Source organism: Bicyclus anynana, chromosome 1, assembly GCF_947172395.1.
Source record: "Bicyclus anynana chromosome 1, ilBicAnyn1.1, whole genome shotgun sequence".
Taxonomy (NCBI): Eukaryota; Metazoa; Arthropoda; class Insecta; order Lepidoptera; family Nymphalidae; genus Bicyclus; species Bicyclus anynana.
This window is the reverse complement of record NC_069083.1, coordinates 13,592,180-13,614,636: the sequence shown is the minus strand read 5'-3', so window position 1 is coordinate 13,614,636 and position 22,457 is coordinate 13,592,180. Positions and strand designations below refer to the sequence as shown.

Genomic DNA, 22,457 nt, shown 5'->3' with positions numbered 1-22,457 from the left:
TTGCTATACTAATTAACAGTTTGTTTTGGATTCTCAGCGCTTCCTTCGGATTGCCCTTCCTTTTTTCGTTGTTTCTCTCTCATTAATTCAGCATCCCTGAATATGAAAACTTATTTGATATACTGTAGAAGTATAAATATTGCTGTAAACATATTACTAGAATATCATCTAAGTCTAAGTACCTTGATTCATGTTAGCTCAGGTCATTATAATATAAGAAGCAAATTAATTTAAATGTATTTATAATGACTGCCTGTCTTGCTACTTTCTACATTTTGTTAGGAAATGTTTTTTATCAGAAATAGAACTGCTGAAAATAATTATTATTATCAACGAATTGGTAGATTAAAATAAAATAAATTGAATCTTTTCAGCAGAAACACCTAATCAATTTATATCTATATATATAGTAATATTGTAGAGAGGTAAGGTTTGTGGTGTTGTAGGGGTCACTGGACCTACTGAACCAATTTTGAAAATTATTTTATCACTAGATAGCCAAGTTATTTTTGACTGTCTTATGCTAATCCTATTCTTATATTCTCACATTCAGGATTTATGTGTGTGAAACCACAGTGGTGTTGATCTCTCAAAACATTACTTTCATATAATCATAGGTATGTAATGTAATTCCTTTATGTCAAATAGATTTGAATAGTAGCACTTTCAAAAAGTCAAAGGAAGTCTGTTGGTTGTTTTCAATGTTGTCTGATAATGGTTCTGAAAGCAGATTGAAAGATCTGGCAAGCAAAGCTTGTATGAAGATGCAACATGATAAACAATTTTTTTTAAACTTTTGTATAGGAACTTGTGCAGAATCTTATCAGTTCTAATCCTTATTATTCCTTACAATCTTTTTTTATTATACACAAGAAACAATAAGCTGATGAATTTGTACTACTTGCAGATGCCCTGTGGTTTAAACTGCATAACTCCTATTCCTGTGGGAATACTGGGACAAAAGCCCATTACAGTCATAAATAATGTGGCTTAAATTGGTTAAAGAGACCTCACAAACTTCACAAAACCAAAATAACTCAATATAATACAATTACCTCTTTATAACAATTAGTGTAGAAAATGCATTACAGTACAGGGAGAGATTAGTAAATAATATTATCAAAGATTACTTTATATTACAACAATATATTGTTACCTGTGTTTTCTCTCAGAAAGAGACATGCCAGTTTTCTCATTGGCATTTTTCTTCTTCTGCATTTCTTGTTGTTTCTTTTGATTTTTAGCACGAGCTAAATCTCTCTGGTTTCCTCCTGAAGCAAGTTAAAGTCTGTATGAAATTTTTTAGGTAACACCTTGTTGAAAAATAACAGGTTTATTTTGAGTCTTCTCTTTGAACTTTTTAAGGTTAGATATCAACAAAGGAAGCAATCAATTGTAATGAAAATTGAAGTGAAACTCAAATGTCATTTGATACATCCTTGTATGTTGACAATTTGACATCATCTAATGTTATCAACTAGAAGTTTCTTTCAAATTAAAATACATTTGGTAGCAACAAATTTTTTAATAAATAAATCATTAATTTTAGTAAAATAAACTTATAAATTAAATGAGCTTCTTATAAATTAATAAAGAAGTATTGTTTTGAAGCATTTTACTTCATAATTTACTTACGGGTCATCGTGGCTTCGTTTTTTTTTTGTTTACTAGTTACAGAATGAGTTGAAATTGAAATTCTAAAGTCCGGACGATACGCTAGTCCGGCCGAAACCCAGGACAACGCACCGCCCTCCTTCTGACCAATATGAAAGGAAATTTGAAGCAACTAAAAGAGAAGTTTAACTTTTCACAAAGTGTTTGACCAACTTAGACTTGTCATCACAGTTGCCACCATGTTACCATAGACAAGAAAATGTTAAATAAGTGACATTACCATTAGTGATGTCATGAAACATAAACTAAAGACCTTGGGTATAATTAACGGTTTCTGTCGTTTTTTTGGGGGGACGAGGATGGAGAAACTCGCACGTCGAAAATATTTAACACCAGTAAATATATCCTGCGTTCATACAACAATACATTCTTTTTATATCGCTATAAACTCGTATGTAATTTTAACACAATGAAACATCATTTCTATTGACATTTGACGCAGTTAGTATAAACACCTTAGATAGTTTTAGTTTAAAATATTTTATCAAAATACTTGGACATTGCTCACAAGATTACCGTTATGTGGAATATTGAGTTGACTAATATTATTATTCTAGTAGTTGTTTCAGTCAATGGTTATAAAGCGAAAAGCTTCGACCATTACCTTGAAAAGCTTTTACTATTTTTGTCATGATTTTTAATAAAAAGTATACCTACCTATTAATACCCTATTTTTCACAATTGAGAAAATAACATACTATCAATACACAAACAAGATAATAATTATTGTAAAATTACGTAGGAAAGTTTAAGATCGCCAAAATAGTATTTAATTTTATCGGTTTTCCCTACTTCTTCTATCGTTTATGGCTCTGATGTACTTTGCTTTCTGGCAATGACAAGTAACTGTCAAGTTGAGTACTTGACTTTATTTGACGTTTGTTTGTGGTACTTGAGTTGTCAAAATGTCGGTCAATGCACAGGTGCATCTCGATAAAAATGAAAATAATAAAAAGAGTGATAAAGCCCTAAAACCATTATTTCCGAAACAAGCGGAATGTTCATACGTGTCATGTTATTGGCGAGTATAGTTTGTGTTTATAAAGTCCATTGTATTCTTTAAAAAAAATTATTGTTTAATGGATGTTTTTGCTTTGTGTCTGTTTTTGCTGCACTGCAGTGAAGAGAACGTCTGGAAACTATGCCAGGACGTATCGATACGGATTCCTGGAGAGTTGGATAGGTGCTACGTTGTGTTCATCTCGAACCCCTGCCGTACCGTGCCCCTGTGGAAACAAAGGGCAGGGCGCGAAGAGGACCGCCTCGTCATATGGGTGTGTACTTAAGCATGCTATAAGTTATTAATTTGCGTATACTCTGCGGCATTTTTGTCATTACTTGTTGAAAATTCACACCTTTGTCCATTTTATTCAAAGTTTTTAATTTATTTACTAGAACTACCATTTATACTTTGTTAACTTTATAAATTTATTATGTTGGTTCTTTTTTTTCCAATTAGCTAATTACAGAATTACCAAAAAGACATTTGCTTTTAAAAATAATGTAGGAATGACAACTGAATCTTTTTGTAAAGATTTGTTATTATTAGTCAATTTCTACCAAAAATATCATTTCTTATTAATTTCTAAAATAAAAAAGGAATGGCAGCTTTTGTGGAGAAATTTTTAAATTTAGAATGATTGTAAAGTTTGCATGTGGTTATGTTTATAACTACAATCATGTGTGGTTGTAAAGTTATATGAGTTTTTACTATTTATTTTATTTGTGTATCATAATAAATTAATATTTATTTAATTAAGCATAAAGAAGAATGAAAAAATAATAAGTTTATTCTTTACAGGACTACCACGTCATATTTCTGTACTCAGTGGATTGCAAGACTTGTTTAGTCTACGACTTGGACTCTGAACTTCCCTTTCCTACTTTCTTTCACAAATATGTGACAGAAACATTTCGCACTGATCAAGTTTTAAAATCTGACTTCCATAGGTAAATTATTATTATAAATTATGTTTTTTTTTTTTGTAATAAGGTAGCATTTTGTCATACTAATGCATGTTGGAGACACAATGCTCTCAGGTGATAATTGTATCAGTTTGATTGACAGCTGTATGATCAAAATAAATGGGCAAGTATCTACATTAAAAAATACACCATTTCAACAAAAATCAACAAACTTATTTAAAAAAATATTTATAACTGTGAATTCTAATTATTTTTGGTGATTAATAGGATAAAAGAAAAGATTTTACATATTTTGTAAAGTGCTGAGCCCAAAATGGTAGATCTCCTTTCCTACAATCAACAACATAAAATATAGCCTTTAGCACTCAGGGATAGTGTAACTTTCCAACAGTGCAAGAATTTTTGAATTTGGTTCAGTAATATCATAGCCTTCAATGCAAACAAACAATCAAATCTTTCCTCTTTAAAATAGTATAGATTAAATAAAATATTATTTATTTCACATTTACAGATTCTTTCGTGTAGTTTCTGCAAAGCAATTTCTGCAACATTTTGCTTCTGATAGGCGCCATATGAAGAGACCTGATGGGTCTTGGATTAAACCACCACCTCCGTATCCTGCCATCTGCACTTCAAGTAAGTATAATATTATGATAAGTATTTATGTTATCTTCATTATCATTTGGTGCTGAGAAGAAAGCTATAAGGGCCCTGACATTTTTTTGTGTATTTTTTTTAGTTTAAATAATTACCACTACTTAATGCAAGTACTCATAGCGGATTTCTTACATTCTGGAAGTTAAATATTTTAATGTTTATTCTTTATTTATTAATTAGTGTGTAACTCAAAATTATTGCAATTATTTTTCTATGAGATCTAATCCATCTTAAAGTTATTATTGCAAAACAAATGAATTGGGAGATAAGTACATAAAAAATTAATCATACGCGACATGTTAAAATGTAATGAAATAAATAAAATTTTTATTTCAGCTGCAACTCACAATTTAGATGAGTACATCAACATGGACTCTGAATCTGGTCCAGGCCAGGTATTCAACCTTACCGACTATGTACAACGATTCTATAAAATAGACAAGTAGTACAAATTACGTGAGTTAGTTAGACTAAATTTTATTTTAAGTTTAATACATTATATTGTTATGTCATGGTTAATGATTTGTTGATTATGTTTTAATAATCTTTATTGTTGATTCCATTGATGTTATTTTTACAACCTCAATAGAGTAATGATTTTTTAATTTTTATATTTTGTTATTGTTTTAACATAACAGTTTATAAAAATAAGTCAGTATATATAGGGTGTTTAAAAAAATGTTACTTTTTAATTAATAATAGCACTGGAGTGACCACCTTGCACATAAAGTGGTTTTGCACAAAAATTAAATTGATTAGCCAATTTCACAATTTTACTAAGAGTTTTTCTCATACTTCTAATAATAATTTTATCTCAATATTTTTGTGAATTTTATTAATACTATCTGGCAGTAAGCTATGTTATGAAATTAAAATAATATTCTAAATTAGTTAATTTTTTTAAATATACATAACATTTTTGTGAAGCTAAGTAAACAAAAAAAATGATAATTGCATAATTTTTAAATAAAATAGATATTTTTTAATATTACAAATATTTACGATTTACTTAAACTATAAAATTTGATGTTATTTATCATATATGTACTTTGCAAAAAACAAATTAGGTATTTTCTTTTTAATCAGTAAAATTGAATTGACAGAGTAAAGTTAAGATTTGCTCTTGCCTATGAATGTAGCCAGTAAGTGATTATTATTGGAGTACAAGATAAGCATTCTTCCATTTTGTAATAATTAAGAGTGAGTGCTTATAATTATATAGTATGGACCATGAATGATACATAGCACTTATTATGTTTGGCTTTCTTTTAGAATATAAATATAACAGCAAATTTCCTTTAAAAGAAGCCTTAAAATAATGCTTAAAAGTATAAATCAAGCGATAATAATAAATGGTTCTAATAATGAGACTTCCAAAATATATTTGAAATTTTCCCATAATAAATTAATAGTATTTAACTTTATTGTCCTTATTAAGAGTTTAAAATGTTAACCATCACTTTCCTGTTGTTGCTGTAATTATTATGTAACCTGTTGTTGCCATGAGATCTTAAACACGTAAATTTATAATTTTTTAAAAAATTCTGTATTTAGTGACAACCATGGATTTTATGAATGGATTGTAGCTTTAATGGAGCATTATGTGTTAGTGTGATTTAACGAGTTTGAACTCTATAAATTAAGGATGTAGTTCTGTGTTATTAACTGAGTATTTTATTAATTTAAAAATATCCGGGTCTCCGGTTACGGAGCTTGAGAGCCCAAGCAATCGGTGGTCAAAGTTTCAGAGTGATTTACTTGCTCCGATTCTGCGCCTTCTCGTCTTGTCTTGTCACTAGTCTGGGCCTTACATTGTGGTTTTGATGTAACATATGTTTTTTACATTCTTAGTGATTATTTAAATTACTATTTCCGCTATAGATATGCACCTAGAGATAACGGTTTATGCTGATGCCTCCAATATTCCAAATATATTTAATTATTACAATGTCGTGCAGTTTTTAACAACATTGAGCCCATATTTTCATGTGGTATTGATGAATCTATAGTAATATTATAGAGGTAACGTTTGTGGTATCGTAAGGGGTAATCTCTGGATCTACTGAACCGATTTCGAAAATTCTTATGACACTAGAAAGCCACGTTATTTGTGAGAGTTACAGGCTATATTTTATCTACTCATTCTCGCGGGCATGGGAAACCGCGGTGCGTCGTTTTGTGTTATATAACTTGGTGATAGAGTTATTAATAAATTGATGGATCGATTCATGATAGATTAATTGAATTGAAGTATAAAAACATTACCTCTACCTACATACTTTGGTGAAATACACTAACTTTTAATTTAGTTAATTATTAGTAAGTGGGTCCATATAATTTATTTAGACATGCAATCGTTGACTACTGCTTAATTGTACCTACAACACGCTTTTAAAATGTTTGCGTGCTGCGATGAAAAAATTATGGCTAGCTTTCGTTATTACTAGGTATTACTATTATCTAAATCGCCTTCCCTTGAATGCATTTTCAAAGCCAATAAAGCAAAGCAAAGCAAATGATAATAAAAAATCATGCCGATTTCAGATATTCTCGTTCGCTGAGTAAACTTGTGAAACTAAAAAATGTACCTTAATAACCCTTAGTTAGGTTAGGTGTAAATAATAAAATGTAATAGCTGAAAATAATAAAAGTCCGTTCCCACAATTTAGAATTTTCCAACTTGTTATGTTACGTGTTTTAATGCAACTAAACCCAAGGATATTATGCAAATTGAAAAGAAAATATCCTTGCGCTAGCATACGACCTTAAAAGCAATTAGGTAAGTGTAATTATGCAAAAACCAAATTAGTTTTCTTTCTGACGCGGAAAAAGAGTTTAACTTTTAAAATATTCGCGTTTTCTCGGTCAGTATTCGAGGTGATTCGTGCTACATTGTTACATTGAACTACCTTGTGTAGGTACTGAAAATCATGTGATCCATATCAGTTCGCGTGCCATAAAGCTCAAACTTAAAGCACACCTATTTTGTTACCTACTGGCTTTTATCTATGGTATGGTATGTTATGGTTTAGTTTAGTGCAATGAAGAAATCTCTATCTAACTTACCTACCTAGCATTTTTATATTTTTGCTATAAAATTATAGCACAATTACAAAAATTAAAAATACATAAAAAAAGATTTTTTTTTAAATATTACCCCCATCCTTAGGTTTAACATCAAGTATTCCGATCTAAAATGGCAAAATGCCTCAGGTGCGGCACATTGTGAGAACTTTTTTCTCTTGCCTATACGCCATGTTTTATTACTTTTACATGAAAATGGGATAAAAAAGAACATTTTAAAATTCCCCCTTTTATTTATTTTTTTAAGAATATCAACATAATTTAGTGCCTGACTGTCTATCTATTTGCATGTCTGTGGTGGATGTATGATATTTATTTTACCAACGTACTATCATATTAAAGTATAGGTACCTTTTGACATTGTATATTTAGTGTTGTGTGTATTATTGTATTTATTATATTTAAGTGATTTTATTGTAGTGTATTATGGACGCGAGGTAGCTTTTGTATGTTGTTAAATCTATTTAAAGTTTTTTATCAACTTTTATACACTCTTTTATCCTTCCCTAAGCACCCTTAGAAATGAAAATGTATCGAATGTAGGTATACCAAGAGCGATGCATTTTGTTTTATTACCAAATAGGATATATTATATTTGTGTACGGTTGTTACTTACTATAATACTTCTAAATAGGGCTCCCACATACATTATAATGTATTAATAAAATTATTACATCTTCGCATTTAGTAAGGCTAATTGAATAAAAAAATAAAAACCGATATGTTGTAGAGTTTGGTACTAAGCCTAAAATGTCTTTAAAATTTTTAACAATGGTTATAACATATTTTTTATGGTCCTTGGGTCCAAACAAAATATTTATTAATGACAATACTGCTCATACGTAATAATGGCAAGCGAACTAAAATGGTGAAGCGTTTTCCTTCCTAGCCATCTTCAATTTTTTCAATTAAAATAAGTAATTTACTTAAGAGCTGATTTTTGCAGAATAAGTAGAGAAAGATATTTAAAAACGTAAAGGTTCATTCATCAAATCGGGGCACAATAATGTATGAAAATCTAGCGGACCCGGTACTTTGAAAACTGCGGAATGCTCTATACAAACATCCACCCCCCATTTTGGGAAGTGGGGGGTTAAAAAGAGACAAAAGTAACCTGTCTGAAACAAAAAGTAGTCTGTCACTCTGCCTTCCTTTCAACTATCTCCACTTAAAAAATCACATCAATTCGTCGCTCCAGATAGAGTTTTTCACCAGACACACTTTCACATTTATAATATTAGTATGGATGGTGGGTCTTTTTTGACCAGTAGATGTGGTTATGAATAAATATTTTGTTCCTGGGCCCAAAAACTATTAGTACATAGCGCCGTCAAAATTGGTGTACAATTTGTGACAGCTGTGAAAATAATGTGTCAACAAATACAATTTGGTAAAGAGTTGACATTAATTTTACAGTAAATTGAAATGTATATATATTATTTATAATTTTAATTATTTTCGGTTGGTTTGAGAATGTTTACTATAATATTACCTTCTTATTACATTTACATTTAGAAATGTACCACGTTTACGTTTTTTTATGAAAATATTCTGCATTTATGTGCACTCCGTCCAATCGAAATCCGCTGATATATAATATTGAGATTTTGGGAATTCAATTTATGTTGGTGATGATGATGATGATGACGATGACTATGACGCTAACGACGACGACGATGACGATAACGATGACGATGAAGACTATGACGATGACGATGATGATGACAATGACGATGATAAAGACTTCGACGATGACTACGACGACGACGACGACGACGACGACGACGACGACGACGAATACGATGGCGATGACGATAATGATGATGATGACGAAGACGACGACGATGACGATGACGATGACTACGTCGATGACGACGACGATGACGATGACAACGATGAAGATAACGATTAATTGGCAGGACCCAAATTCCATTAAATTTAATTGATATCACGATTTCAGATCGGATGTAGTGCACAAAAATTGTGAAGCTTAAGTTAATCAGATATTAGTGACAGTTTAAAAGAAATTATTTTATGTTGGTGTCTACAAAATGAACATAAACAATTTAATTATACATTTACCCTATTTTAGTATGTACTAAGTATTTATTATACTTTTAAGTATAATATTATAGAAATAAGAATTTCCAGAAGCACCAAATTATTAGACGGTATGTTAATCAGGTTATTATTGTAGGTACCTACCTACCTATTGATAATTTGTATACTTTCTGCAGGGTTCTTTATCTGTGTTCAAATATAGGTTCTAGTCAAATATTTTAATAAGACTTTAGTTTAAAAGTTCATTCGTAACTTCCAATTGCTTCTTAGATTGTAACTTGGCCGCTTGGGAAACGTAGACGCTTATTTGAATGGCATAAGCAGACAAAGTACAATACCTACGTTTATATTATTCCTAATAAAATAAATTACTTAAGCTCACAGCTCGTGCGGATTAACTTGACACCTGGCTCGAATGATGTTTGTACTGTGATTGTTGTTTGGTTGTGTTTGAGAGCAAGGTATCAAGTTATTGCGCACGAGTTATGGTTTATGTTTAACTTTGTTTTGTCATGCTTCAATTTATAGAAAGTACTGGTATCATTTAGGTACCTATACCTACATGTAGCCATAAGATGCGCCTTGACATAATATCGTCGACCAATAAGTGCAGAGCCGGAAATATCGGTGTCTCTTTTTAATTGCGATGTGACAAAAGAGAGATCTATATTTCCGATTCGGTCCATGTTTGTCGACTATGTCTTCTTTCTCTTCACGATTGGTTGAGTAAATATATATATACATATATATGTATACCTAGCCTTTCTGTGTGTAAACTAAAGTTACGTTATCACAGCGAAACACATCGTTAAATTAGGTAGCATATTCTACACCAAGTTATTACTTATTAGATATACCACACTACCTACTGAACTCAAATTGTCTTCCAAATGTAGAACGTCAACAAACTTGGATATTCTTTACTTTTTAAAACGATTAATGGGAAATTCATCCTTTCGAAAAATTCCCTCTGATAAGTGCCTACGTTTCGCAGCGTCTTAGTATGTCTTTGTAACCGATTCTCTATTTCTAAACTATAAACGCTCTTGATATCTAGTCATAAACTTTCGTCTACTTTACTATTAAGGAGTTATCTATAGCTACGTATTTTATTCGTGATTCGAGGCGTAGCTGGATTCTTTATGGGACCAAAAAAAAAATAAAGAAAAAAAAAACAAATTGAGAATGGATGAACACAGTGATTAAATGGATGGTAACAAAAGTAGGGGCTGTGTTTATGTCCCACTAGTTACGCCTTAGGCTGGATCCAGATTATAGTGCTGTTTATGGTACGGTCTTAATGCGTATAGACACTTACCTACTTGAAAATTTTGGATGTGTTTCGTTGAATGCAAATTTTTGTTGCTTAATTCAGGGGTCGGCAACCTGGGCCTAACGACAAGTTCTTAACTCTGAAGCGATTCCCTGTTCCGGTGTCTACCACCAACTAGTTATTAGGTAGGTATATTAATTACTAAACTGAGCTTCTTGAGTTGTCCTTACCCCTGTTGCTTTTTTAATTGTTTATTCATTTACCTATGTATGTATAGTTTAGTCCACCCGTATCGATCATAGTAAACCGTATTCAGCGCTATAATGTGAATCATCCCTTAGGCTACGTTTACATTAGCTCAGTAGCAAACGCTTACAACTTTTCTCTTTCATATGAAACACACCAACAAAAAGAAACAAATAATGTTCGGAAATTTTAATATTTAAAATTAAAGTTAGACGGCCAGCTACTGCGAGCATGATTACCAATTATCTTCACTACAGTTACCTACTTAGCACAGTAGCACTTGACACCTGCTGCGAAGTGCGAAAAGCCATTGCAAGTTCAAGTGAATTAAACTTTAAATATTAATTTGCCGTGCCGTGCGGTATTCCTCTGTCAATACAATAAATACGTTCTAAGCTGACTTTCATTCGTCACTTATTACAAGTAGTAAGTATTAGCTACTCGGCTAATGTAAACTTGCCTTAATCTTACTAATGTTTATGAGACATTTCTAAACTATCGATACCTTCCTTCGGAGCCTTTGAAAAATTTTTATGTATGACTGACAGCATATAAAGTGATAATAAATCCATCATGCTTATGCTTTTAATGTAACAAGTTATATTTTTTAATTTTAACGATTCCAGCTAAAATAAAATATTATGACACGCAATTTGTTTTATTTTTGAGTGTAATAAGTATAATTCAACATCTCATTGGAAAAAAAAATACCTACTTCTAGGTAAGTGTATAATATTATAGTATGAGATCCGTCACATGAGTTATGTATATACCCTCATCTATTATTTATTTGGGATAAGATAAAAAATATTCATATTGGTATTCGATATTAACATGCTTGCGTGCTATGTGCTTCCTTCTACCACTCGACCTTATTTTACAAGTTCTTCGTTTACAGGTGGTATTCACATTCATTATTTATGTTATTGTGAGGGTAGGTTTCAGTGTTGGTATAAATAAGAGGGTATTCGATGACTTGAGCTCAGTTGTTTGTTAGGCAGCGTAGACACCATCACGTTGACAGTCGTTGGTGATTTTTTTTGTAATAATGTTTTGTGTTACAATTATTGGTTATCATAAATTGTTTAGTGTGGGCATGGTGGTGAGTGTTGATGCATTCTAAGGGAATCCCTTAAACCTACTCTCAAGGTTACAAGTCCTGGGTCCTAATCGAGGTGTATGCTCTACCACAAAATAATGGCACAATCAATGTCGCTGCACACTTCATCATTATCAACCCATATTCGTCTCACTGCTGAGCTCAAGTCACCTCTCAGAATGAGGGGTTAGGTCAATAGTCCACCACGCTAGCCCAATGCGGATCGGCAGACTTCACACACGCAGAGAATTAAGAAAATTCCCTGGTGTGCAGTTTTCCTCACGATGTTTTTCCTTCACCGTTTGAGACACGTGATATTTAATTTCTTAAAGTGCACACAACTGAAAAGTTGGAGGTGCTTTAGACATGATTTTACACAAAAACGCGCATTCCTGTAGGTGCTTACGCTTTTCAAAAATGGAATATCTATACCAGCTCTTTTTGAAGTTTATGAATGAAACAATAAAAAGTATTGTGCTGTTTTTATTTATTAAAAATTTTAAGTACCTTGTTGATTACGCATTACGCGGACTGTTGTAGGCAAAGCCTAAGCAAAACTAAATTAGGTATAGGTAAGTTAATACATACGATAAGTTTTATTTTGGAAACACCTTATTGTTAGCAACAATTTAGCAATAATGAATCGATGAATTTGGAGAGTTGACTCCAAGTCAAAACGAATTGCTAGCGCCATCTTTTTACAACAATGGCAATGGAAAAAGATGCACTATTATCAACTTATCTATAGACCTGCGATGGTCGGACATACCTCACTGATCCAGTCAACTTAGTAAAAATTGGATAAGAAACTCGGAATTTGAGGTACCCAGCTGAATATTTGTATTTTGGCATTCTAAAACTTGTGTCAAAACCTATGGTTCTTAAAACCTTCGAACCTATGGCTTTGAAAACCTTTAAACTAAGAGTGAATAGGTACCTTTTAGGCAAGCGTGTCCCATCTTATAGATCATGGTTCGACCATGATCTATAAGATGGGACACGCCCGAGACTATATGCATAAAAAAAATGGTCAGGTGTCCGTGTCTATTTTTGAGGAGAAAGGTCACAAAAATAGTTTTACAAATATTTCATTTACTATGGATATTTCGCTATTTATTTATCAATATCAATATTGCAAAAAATTAAATTCCCTACAAATTTTGTTTTCTAATTTTTTTTATAACATATAAAAACTATCTTTTTCAAGTTAGAGGGCGGACAAAATACAAGTTTATACAAATATAATATATGGGTAGGTATCTCAAATTCTGAGGTGAACTTACTAAGTAATACTGGAATAATCAGTAAAGTATCAATCAACGTAATCAGTAAAGAACAATTTATATTACTTTTGGCTCAGTATTGATGTGTGCCACCTAAGCAGTAATTAGTAACAACATTACCTGTTTTTCATTGCTTAAATATTTAAATATGATTAATTACAAAGTGGTTTTACATTAGATAAATCTACTTAACAATTACAATAGCAGTACCTAATATTTATAAACATACCTATGTTTAATGTGAGGTAAGTTATATAATACAAATTGTACTATCTACGTAATACCGCACATAAAAGACAGTTACAGTTCGTTTCATGTAGCATGGTGCGGGTGATAGTTCGTTTCACTCTTGAAAGTATGCCGCGATTCACGATACTAGTACGTATTATGAACTTCATACAGGCAACTGTCACCGTACCCATGCTATTTGAAAAACACGTGACACATTTAACACTGGCTTACAAATACACGCTTGTATAGTAACTTTTAACAAGTAACAATTATTTGAGTATTTGAAATAAGATAGATGATGTCGGTTGTCTCCCGGACAAGCATGGTGAGGAAATCCTGAAGCAAGCATGGTAAACACTTCGCAATGAGTAATGGGTAATCTCAAGGGCCTCTAAACAACAGTTTTTCAGGTAGTTTAACTACATAAAGATGAAGAAAATACTAGTAGGTAAATAAAAATACTCAGAGGCACAATTATCCGCCCACTTTAATATGACGCTAGTATATTAAAGTGGGCGGATAAAGTTTTTATACTCAGAGTATACAAACTTTCTTACATTTATGCAGACAGGACAGGATATTGTTACGAAAATACCAAGCCAAATGAGTCTTCCTTTATCTATGGAAATTTGACAGCTAAAGAGACACATATATTGTTCCTTATCATCTGAGATAAAGAGGAACACTACATCGCTGACGTCATAGCATTTTAACAAGATAGATTTATAATAGGCGTTTTTCAATGCAAATCAGTGTACAAATTATAATTACTTATTACATACAATCCCACTGAATTTGGACTATTTGATCACTATACATTTATAATGTTTCTACACAAACGGGTCTCTCTTATCCCACAAAACAGGACAACACAAATTACAAAAAAAGTATGGCACCAATTTCGGTATAGCAGATACAGAAATATCATAACTGTAATATCAATATTGTAACAACTTTTTAGAAAATTATTTATAGATTATACGAGGATATTTTGTCTTTTTTTTTAATATTTCTACAATAATTTGGTTAAATTAATAAATTGTGCAACATAATTAAAATATCTTACAAGGTAAAAAACAATCAATAGAAAAGTTAAGATTAATAAGTACATAAAAATTGTGTGCATACACTCTAAGGTAACTTATAAAGGGTTTTGTGATGTTAAGCTCTAAATAAAATAATTTGTTTCCATATTTATTGCTAAAAAGTATTAAAAAAAACCTTCGGTCATTTTAATATGCCAACTTAGACTGTTGCAAGGTGTAGAATACAAATAAATTAGACCATGTTTTTGAACGTTTTTCTTTAAAGAGTAGGTTCTTTAAAAAGTAACTTCGTTCATAACACAACGATGTTTCGCGCGGGCCGGGGGGCGTGTAGCAATGAATAAAAATCCACGACTGATTCACGTCACTTGCCCGCACGCACGATTTCACACCTGCGCAGTCTTTCCCCCTGTCGCCCGCATATCACGGGAGTGTTAAACTTGCCAGACTATAAATACCCACAGAAACAGGTGTGGGTACAAGGAAGACATCTGTCAATTATTAAAACGCAACAATAATAAAAATTAAGTTGTATTCTTTGGAGTACTTATCAACGAAAGCATGGCCTATTAAAATGGCTGTAGATAAGTAACAATTTTTTCCTACAACTAAATAACTTGAGAAACAAAATATATATTTTTAGATACTTTAAGACAGATTAAAATTATAATTGGGATTGAGAAAAATCTATTAATTTCTCACTATATAGTTCTTCGATATCTCATGTCAGCCAAGCAAATCGGAAAACTATTTTAGATTAGCTTGGTCGTGACTTTTTGCACAATTTTTTTATTGCTGTTCTTTGTTAGGTCTAATGGTAACTGTGAGTTACAGGGAAAATTTGGTCTTTTGAATCCAGCTTTGTTTGGATGGTATAAAAAAGTTTGATTAAATTTATCAATGGGCGTGTCTGTGTGAATGTGTGACATATCACACAAACGACAAGCAACAAATTGCATTAGACATCTTCCAAAACACAAATAAAATTCTTTTTCCAACCTAAGATATTATAAAGAAAACCAAGATAAACATTGATGTGGTGTTTTTGGTAAAATTTTATTACTTGGCATTAAATTTTCTTCATTTATAAGCATTAATTAAAGACACATATTCAAATTTTGTGTCAAAATTTGTAATCAATTAGCTGGCTACTATCTATTACAGTTTGGAAAACAAAAATATAGGTATAAAATGCTGAAAATTAATATCTCATAAGTATAACCACTTATCAATCATGGTAAGTATTATTTGCACTTAGCGATAGAATATAACACGAAACCTATCTAGATGCATTGTCATTAGATAACTTTTAAAGACAAACAATGTACAATTATTAAACCTTGTGCAATATTTAAATAACTGAGGACCATTTCATGAAAGTATAAAAGTGGAGAAAGATCAATTCAATAAAGCAAAATAAAGTAAAAACCCTACACTGGTTTGTCCAAAATTAACCCTTTATTATATCTATTGAAATAAAAAAAAAACAACTTTGGAATTTATTTGATATTAAATTGGATTATTTTCAAATCCATGTAGAGGTTTTATTATGTATTTTTTGTTTCTTCTACTTCTGTTCCCTCGCTGGTTATATTGACTGGTAATATCATCATCTCTTTAGTTGAACCATTTATCTGGTTCATATTACAGAATCTCTTGATTGTTAAAATATACTGAATGGATTATGTATGTTCTAAATTAATGTAAAATTTTCTTCAAATATTCTTGATAAAATCAACATGTTTTACTAAACAACAAATCTTGCAATACCTTTCTTATTTAAGAAATTCTACAAATATACAGATCAATTTGAAATACATAATAAACAAAATCAAAAAAACAGTCACACTTTAGTTAAGATAGCATATTATGGAGGTTTTTTGCAAATACATACTTACAGGGTATTTGAAGATAGAAGATATATTGTTTAGTAGATTATCTATACTGGAAGTTGTGAGTTTCAGCAGTTTACATATGAAACTGTTAGCCTCTATCTAGTTTTAACATCTTTTATTGCATTTGTTATGCAAACCAAATTAAATCCTATAGTTCTTTAAGTAATAATCGAAGTTTACGTACTGCCATTAACTAGGGTTTTCTTCTCAAATTCCTCTCTTTGCTTATAAAGTTCTGTGGCTAGGCCTTGAATGAATGGATGGTTAAACTTTCCATATGTGGCTTGGAAGAATTCTTCTAATTTTTTTGGGGCATTTTCACGCTTCTCATACTCAAAAGCTTGGAGAATCATATCATAGCGATCTAGATCTTTGGCAAACTTGGCTTCTGGTGAAGTTTGATTTTCATACTCCTGAAAATTACAAAATAAATATTTTTATACATTACAATATAAGTTACTTTACTTCAGACATTACTTCTGATGTAAACACAGACTGGTGTGATTCCTGCATGGTTCAGCATCACTTACTGATCTAATAGACCATTTTTTGCTGGACCAAGAAAAAGAATAATTAGAGAAAAAAAATATGTTTAGCACACATTACTCTATATCCCTAAATTCCAACAGGAATAGGCTAGTTGACATGTCTTTTTATTGAATGGTCTTAAATAGTTCATTATCATTCTACTAGATTGAACTTTTTTTTCATATTTTTTTGAGACGTGATTATATGAAAATTTTAGTTTTTAAATATGTTTTTGATGATACGAGCCAAAATGCCTTGGCCATGATGGTCTATATTTCAAAACATCACTATAACAAACCCCTCACAAACGGAGCGTTCAACACAAATATTAATTAACAATTAGTTAAGACATTTAGTACATCAAGTAACATTGTGATGTCACAAAATGGATGACAGCATTTTTGATGTTTGGAAAATTTTAATAAATACATGATTTTTAAATTAAATTTTGTAGGAAATTCCTAACTTTTATTAATTAATATCGATATTTTTTGGACCCTTATTCCACATACTATGGGAAATTAATATTGTTTATATTAAGTTTGATATAAGTCAACTACCATATTGGATTAACATGGGTGTAACCAAGGGGTGCAGCTGACTAGTAAGAAAAAGTAGTTTTCTTGCTAATGTATTACGAAACACGGCTAAAAGTCACATGATACAACATCCGAGTATGCCTGACTACAAACCCATACAGGTCCTTAGTCATTAGTAGTCAGTCCGACTCCAACAACTCACAATAGATTAATATGAATAATACTCACAATAGCTTAAATTCTAAAATTGTTTTATTACCTTGTATAAGTCATACATTCTGTCTCCAGCTATTCCTGTGAGTTCAGCAATAGTTTTCATAGCTTCATCCTCCCTCCTATGCTTTTCTTCAGGGGATACTCCACAATGTGGTGTCAGGTCACCAACTATACATTCTGCCAAGTCGTGGATTAAAGCTGGAAGGCAAATATATAGGATAATTAAGATAAATGTTCCTGGAATGGAAAAAAAACTGTATATTTGATTATTTTTTGCATAATTATGATTTTTAATTCAATAATAAACTACTTTTAAGGTAAAATGCAAAAAGCTGGAAACATTTAGGAGTCTATATAAAACAATATCCTTTGTTTTCTGTACTGGCATATCAAATGTAAATTTTTGCTGATAAAAAAAAATTTTTTTAGCTTATTCATAGGTCTTGAATGTTGGCCTCACTGATATGTAAATTAGCAATAGAATTAAAATATATAATGTAATTTTTAATAAATTAAGATATAATATTAAGTTTTGTTGAGAATTATTAAACTAAGTAATTTTATAAAAAAAATATGCATTGACTATGTCTTTTTGAATGTAGCTAAAAGTGGCTAATATTCATTAAGTTCAATAAGTAATAAGACTGCCTTTGCACATTCATGTATAACTATGTTTTTGATTATTTTCTTTGTAATAATTGTTTTTGTTTTGTGCAATAAATAAATAAGTTATTTAGTCAAAAAGACTATCAAAAATATGTGACCCTGATAACACCTAAGAAGCTAAAACAAGAAAGCCTTTATTAGCCTGCATTGTACTGCATTAGGTGAGATCTAGGGTAACAAAATAATAATCACTGCACCATTTTACTTAGACTCTAAAGAGCAGAAATAAGTGAAAAGAGTAAAACTTAGACTTAGGATTAAAGACAAAGTAAAATTACCAATCTGCAAACACCTAAAGCGATCTAACTTTGTGGGGTTGTTCTCTTCTGTGAGAAGGAAAGTCATTATGCCCATTCGATACATATGGCCAGCTATGGTCTCACATTCATTGATGTCACAGATCACCCAACCAGTCCTTTTTACATGCTGTAATTGAACAATTAATAAAAAATATTAATAAATATGTTAGAACAGTACACACATTACAATTTAACCCACAGGACATTAGAAAAGCAGAACAAAAGTTCTTGGCAACCGTGAACTGCGACCACACAACTCACTGCTTAGTAAGAATTTATGTGGTGCACTATAAAGAGCCCAAGTCCGCGTCGCGCAATCACTTTTGTTTAGTGCCCCATATAAATTCATACTAAGCAGTGTCGTGATCTGTCGCGATTGCAGGTCTCGGCCGCCAAGATCCATGTTAATCACATTTTCCAGTGGTATACGCAGTGGATTTACAAGACGGAGGTCCTGGGTTCGATCTCAAGCTGGGCCAGTTGAGGTTTTCTTAATTGGTCCAGGTTTGGCTGGTGGGAAGCTTTGGTTGTGGCTAGTTACCACCCTACCAACAAACACTTACTGATAAGCAATTTAGCGTTCCGGTTCCATCTTGTGTAGAAACTGAAAAGGATGTGGATTTTCATCCTACTCCTAACAAATTAGCCCGCTTCTATCTTAGATTGCATCATCACTTACACCATCAGGTGAGATTGAAGTCAAGGGCTAATTTGTAAAGAAAAAAAAAGGTGGGAATCAAACCTAATGTCTCTGATGCAATTGTCAGGGCCACCTTACCCCTTACACTGATCAGCTGTTCAATTATAGATTATATATATTAAAAAAGCAGAGAAATTGTAAATTCATATTTTCAGATCACATATCTAAGGACGAGCATAATCAGATTGGAGCCGAAAATATTTAACCATTATTATTTCATTTTTGAATCGTCATTGGCATGTTTCCTACATTGTTATAATGTGGATAAGATGACCTTAATTTTTTTTCTAATAGAGTTCAAACATTTATCCCTGGAAGGTCTTACAAACAATTATTTCGGTAAATTGTGTTTCCACTCTATACCTACGTTTTTTATTTTTCATACAAAAATTTCAATATACTTGCTAGCAATACGTACCTTTAAACGACCTACAAGCTCCAAAAATTCAAGGATTTTTTTATTCTCCACAACTAAAGCCATTTTAAATCGACCGACACTTTTTTCTTGTAACAGTATTTGTTTTTGGGTTGACTTAATATCGAATCTATGTTAATCAATATAACCTTGAGTTAAAAAGGGCACAAAAATTAGAAAATGTAAATCACAAGGATACTATTGTTAAAATGAGATTCAAATTCAGCGATCACTCACTTGGGAAATCAAATGACTTGAAATGATTTAATTTGACAATGACAAGATGATTTTTTTTTTGCAATTTGCGGTCGAGTGACAGTTGTTGTCAATTTGTCATTTAAGCATTGCCATGCTCATTTTCCTAATTTCTCACAAATCAATGAAAAATTCCCTAAATTGGGAAAAGGCAATAATCCAATTTCCCACATGTAGAAATCAAGAAAAAATGCAAGTTTTTATTGAATTTTTTTAGTGCGTCACAGCTTTTTTCAATAAATAGAAAATCATGATTTTATTGAGTATTTTTATTAAATCTGCAATAGTATTCAAAAAGTGTAGTGACGACGTTACAGAATTTTAAAAATCCATACGCATGAATGAAATCCACCCCCCACAAGTTGGAATGGTCCACAGTTGAGTTCCCGAAATTCCCAAAATTTGGGGGATTCCCCACGAGTTGGCAATGCGGTTGCCAATGTCATTATATGTGCCGCCCTACATTCACAGAGTCAATCCAAACTATTTTTTTATGATTATCTATGAGTCCAAATGTCCACTGTACTCTCGGACCAATAATCATTGGACTTGTATCACACATAAATTCACCATCAAAATAGTCTCTCGTTTTTTAAGTTGAATGAAGTAAACTCACACGTCGAAAATATTTAACATCAATAAAAAGGTATATCCTGTGTCCTTACACTACACACAACTATAAATACTAATCGTAATATACACACATGTAATTTTAACACAAACATAAACAAAGATCGATTACATACGTACAGAGTTTGTATATACACGTTAAATCATAATCTTAAAGTTTTGACTGAGACGTCTAGCGAGGCAGTTTCTGAGGCAATTAGTCTGAGACCGTAATAATTATATCAAAAACCGTTTTTTAATCGTCTTTTCAAAATAATGAAGTAAGTAGATTAATTATTATATAGGTACTAGCGGACGCCCGCGACATTATGCATGTGGAAATCCATGTAAACTTTCAACCCCCATTTCACCCCGTATATGTATTTTCTCATGTTTTAGTTATTAGTAGGTACACTAATTTTAAACATTTTACAAAATTTAGGTAACTCAAAACATGAATGATTTATATTTAAAAAACGTCAACCCCTTTCATGGTGTAGAAATTTGAGAAATCTTGATTGAAGAATATTGATAGTAGAATTTTGAAAATGACATTATTTTTAGGTTACTAGCTAATCAAAATTTCTAAGCGTAGGAACGAGATAACGTCACACGCACAGATTTATCAATAGTATACAGATGGAGCGTATGGAACACGACAGTGTCGTAGCTGCTCCAAATACAAAATTCAAAAAGTTTTTAAATATTTTAAAAGCTGTTTACAAAAACTATAGAAATAAGATGGAGTATTTTTTTTTGGTAATTATTGATTATTATATTAATTTAAGTAATTGTTGTTAATGTTAAGTTTTGAAATACAAAAATTTTCAAATAGTTTGTTTATGCGGTTGTCAAGGGACGCGTGACTGTGGTCCCACGCAATTATTTAGGACCATGTGGCTGCTATGTTGTAGGTATATCTATTATATAAGCAACGGCAAAAAAAAACAGCTATACTCCAGCCTTTCTTGATGAAGACTGTTTACCAACAAACAAATTACAAATGAGGGTATAAATCACTAGTCATTTCACAACTAATAATAATTATAATTAACTTGTTCTTAAATTAATGAAAATAAATTAGAATAATAAGCTTAGAACAATTAGATATGGCTAATATATTTTAAACTAGCGGATGCCCGCGACTTCGTTCGCGTGAAACTCGATGTATTTTTCAAATACCTCTACCCTACCCTACCCCTACCCTACCCGTACCCTACCCTACCCCTACCCTACCCCTACCCTACCCTACCCTACCCCTACCCTACCCCTACCCTACCCCTACCCTACCCCTACCCTACCTCTACCCTACACCTACCCTACCCCAGCTTTATTTTTAGTGTTGCTTATTTAGTTAGTTATACAACTCTATAGCCACATTGTCCAAAAATTGCATACCTAATAGGTACCTGTTAGCTACCAAAATCAAGAATTTTTATAAATATAAAAGTTGAGCGTCTCATCATGATGCAGCTACTCACGGAAAATTAACTTGATAGTAGGTACCTAATCAATAATGTAAAAAAGCTCCCCGGATCGTGGAATATATTGCACGTTATTTCTGTTCGACGAGGTATCCTAAGGGTTTTAGCACTATCAAAAACGGTATTTCTAAGTCTGAGTCACGACATAGCAACCACCAGCAATACGTAACGGGCATATTTGATTAATATATGATCGATGGACGAAACACCAGAGCGCACTATGAATCCTAATGTTCCCCGATGTACCGCTACGCAAATTTAAATTCTAACT

At 31.8% G+C, this 22,457-nt stretch overlaps 2 protein-coding genes across 2 annotated transcripts; one reads left to right on the top strand and one right to left on the bottom strand.

The window, feature by feature from the left end:
• Nucleotides 1–2,540: 2,540 nt before the first annotated feature.
• Nucleotides 2,541–11,573, top strand: LOC112051800 (protein N-terminal glutamine amidohydrolase). Its single transcript, XM_024090593.2, has 5 exons — nucleotides 2,541–2,695; nucleotides 2,795–2,948; nucleotides 3,476–3,624; nucleotides 4,112–4,236; nucleotides 4,594–11,573. The coding sequence occupies exons 1-5, from the start codon at nucleotides 2,580–2,582 to the stop codon at nucleotides 4,701–4,703; spliced, it is 654 nt and encodes a 217-aa protein (XP_023946361.1). The 5' UTR covers nucleotides 2,541–2,579; the 3' UTR covers nucleotides 4,704–11,573.
• A 914-nt stretch (nucleotides 11,574–12,487) lies between these two features.
• Nucleotides 12,488–20,103, bottom strand: LOC112051795 (5'-deoxynucleotidase HDDC2). Its single transcript, XM_024090585.2, has 4 exons — nucleotides 19,842–20,103; nucleotides 18,703–18,850; nucleotides 17,802–17,956; nucleotides 12,488–16,888 (listed from the first exon to the last, which is right to left on the bottom strand). The coding sequence occupies exons 1-4, from the start codon at nucleotides 19,902–19,904 to the stop codon at nucleotides 16,652–16,654; spliced, it is 603 nt and encodes a 200-aa protein (XP_023946353.2). The 5' UTR covers nucleotides 19,905–20,103; the 3' UTR covers nucleotides 12,488–16,651.
• Between the last annotated feature and the right edge of the window lie 2,354 nt (nucleotides 20,104–22,457).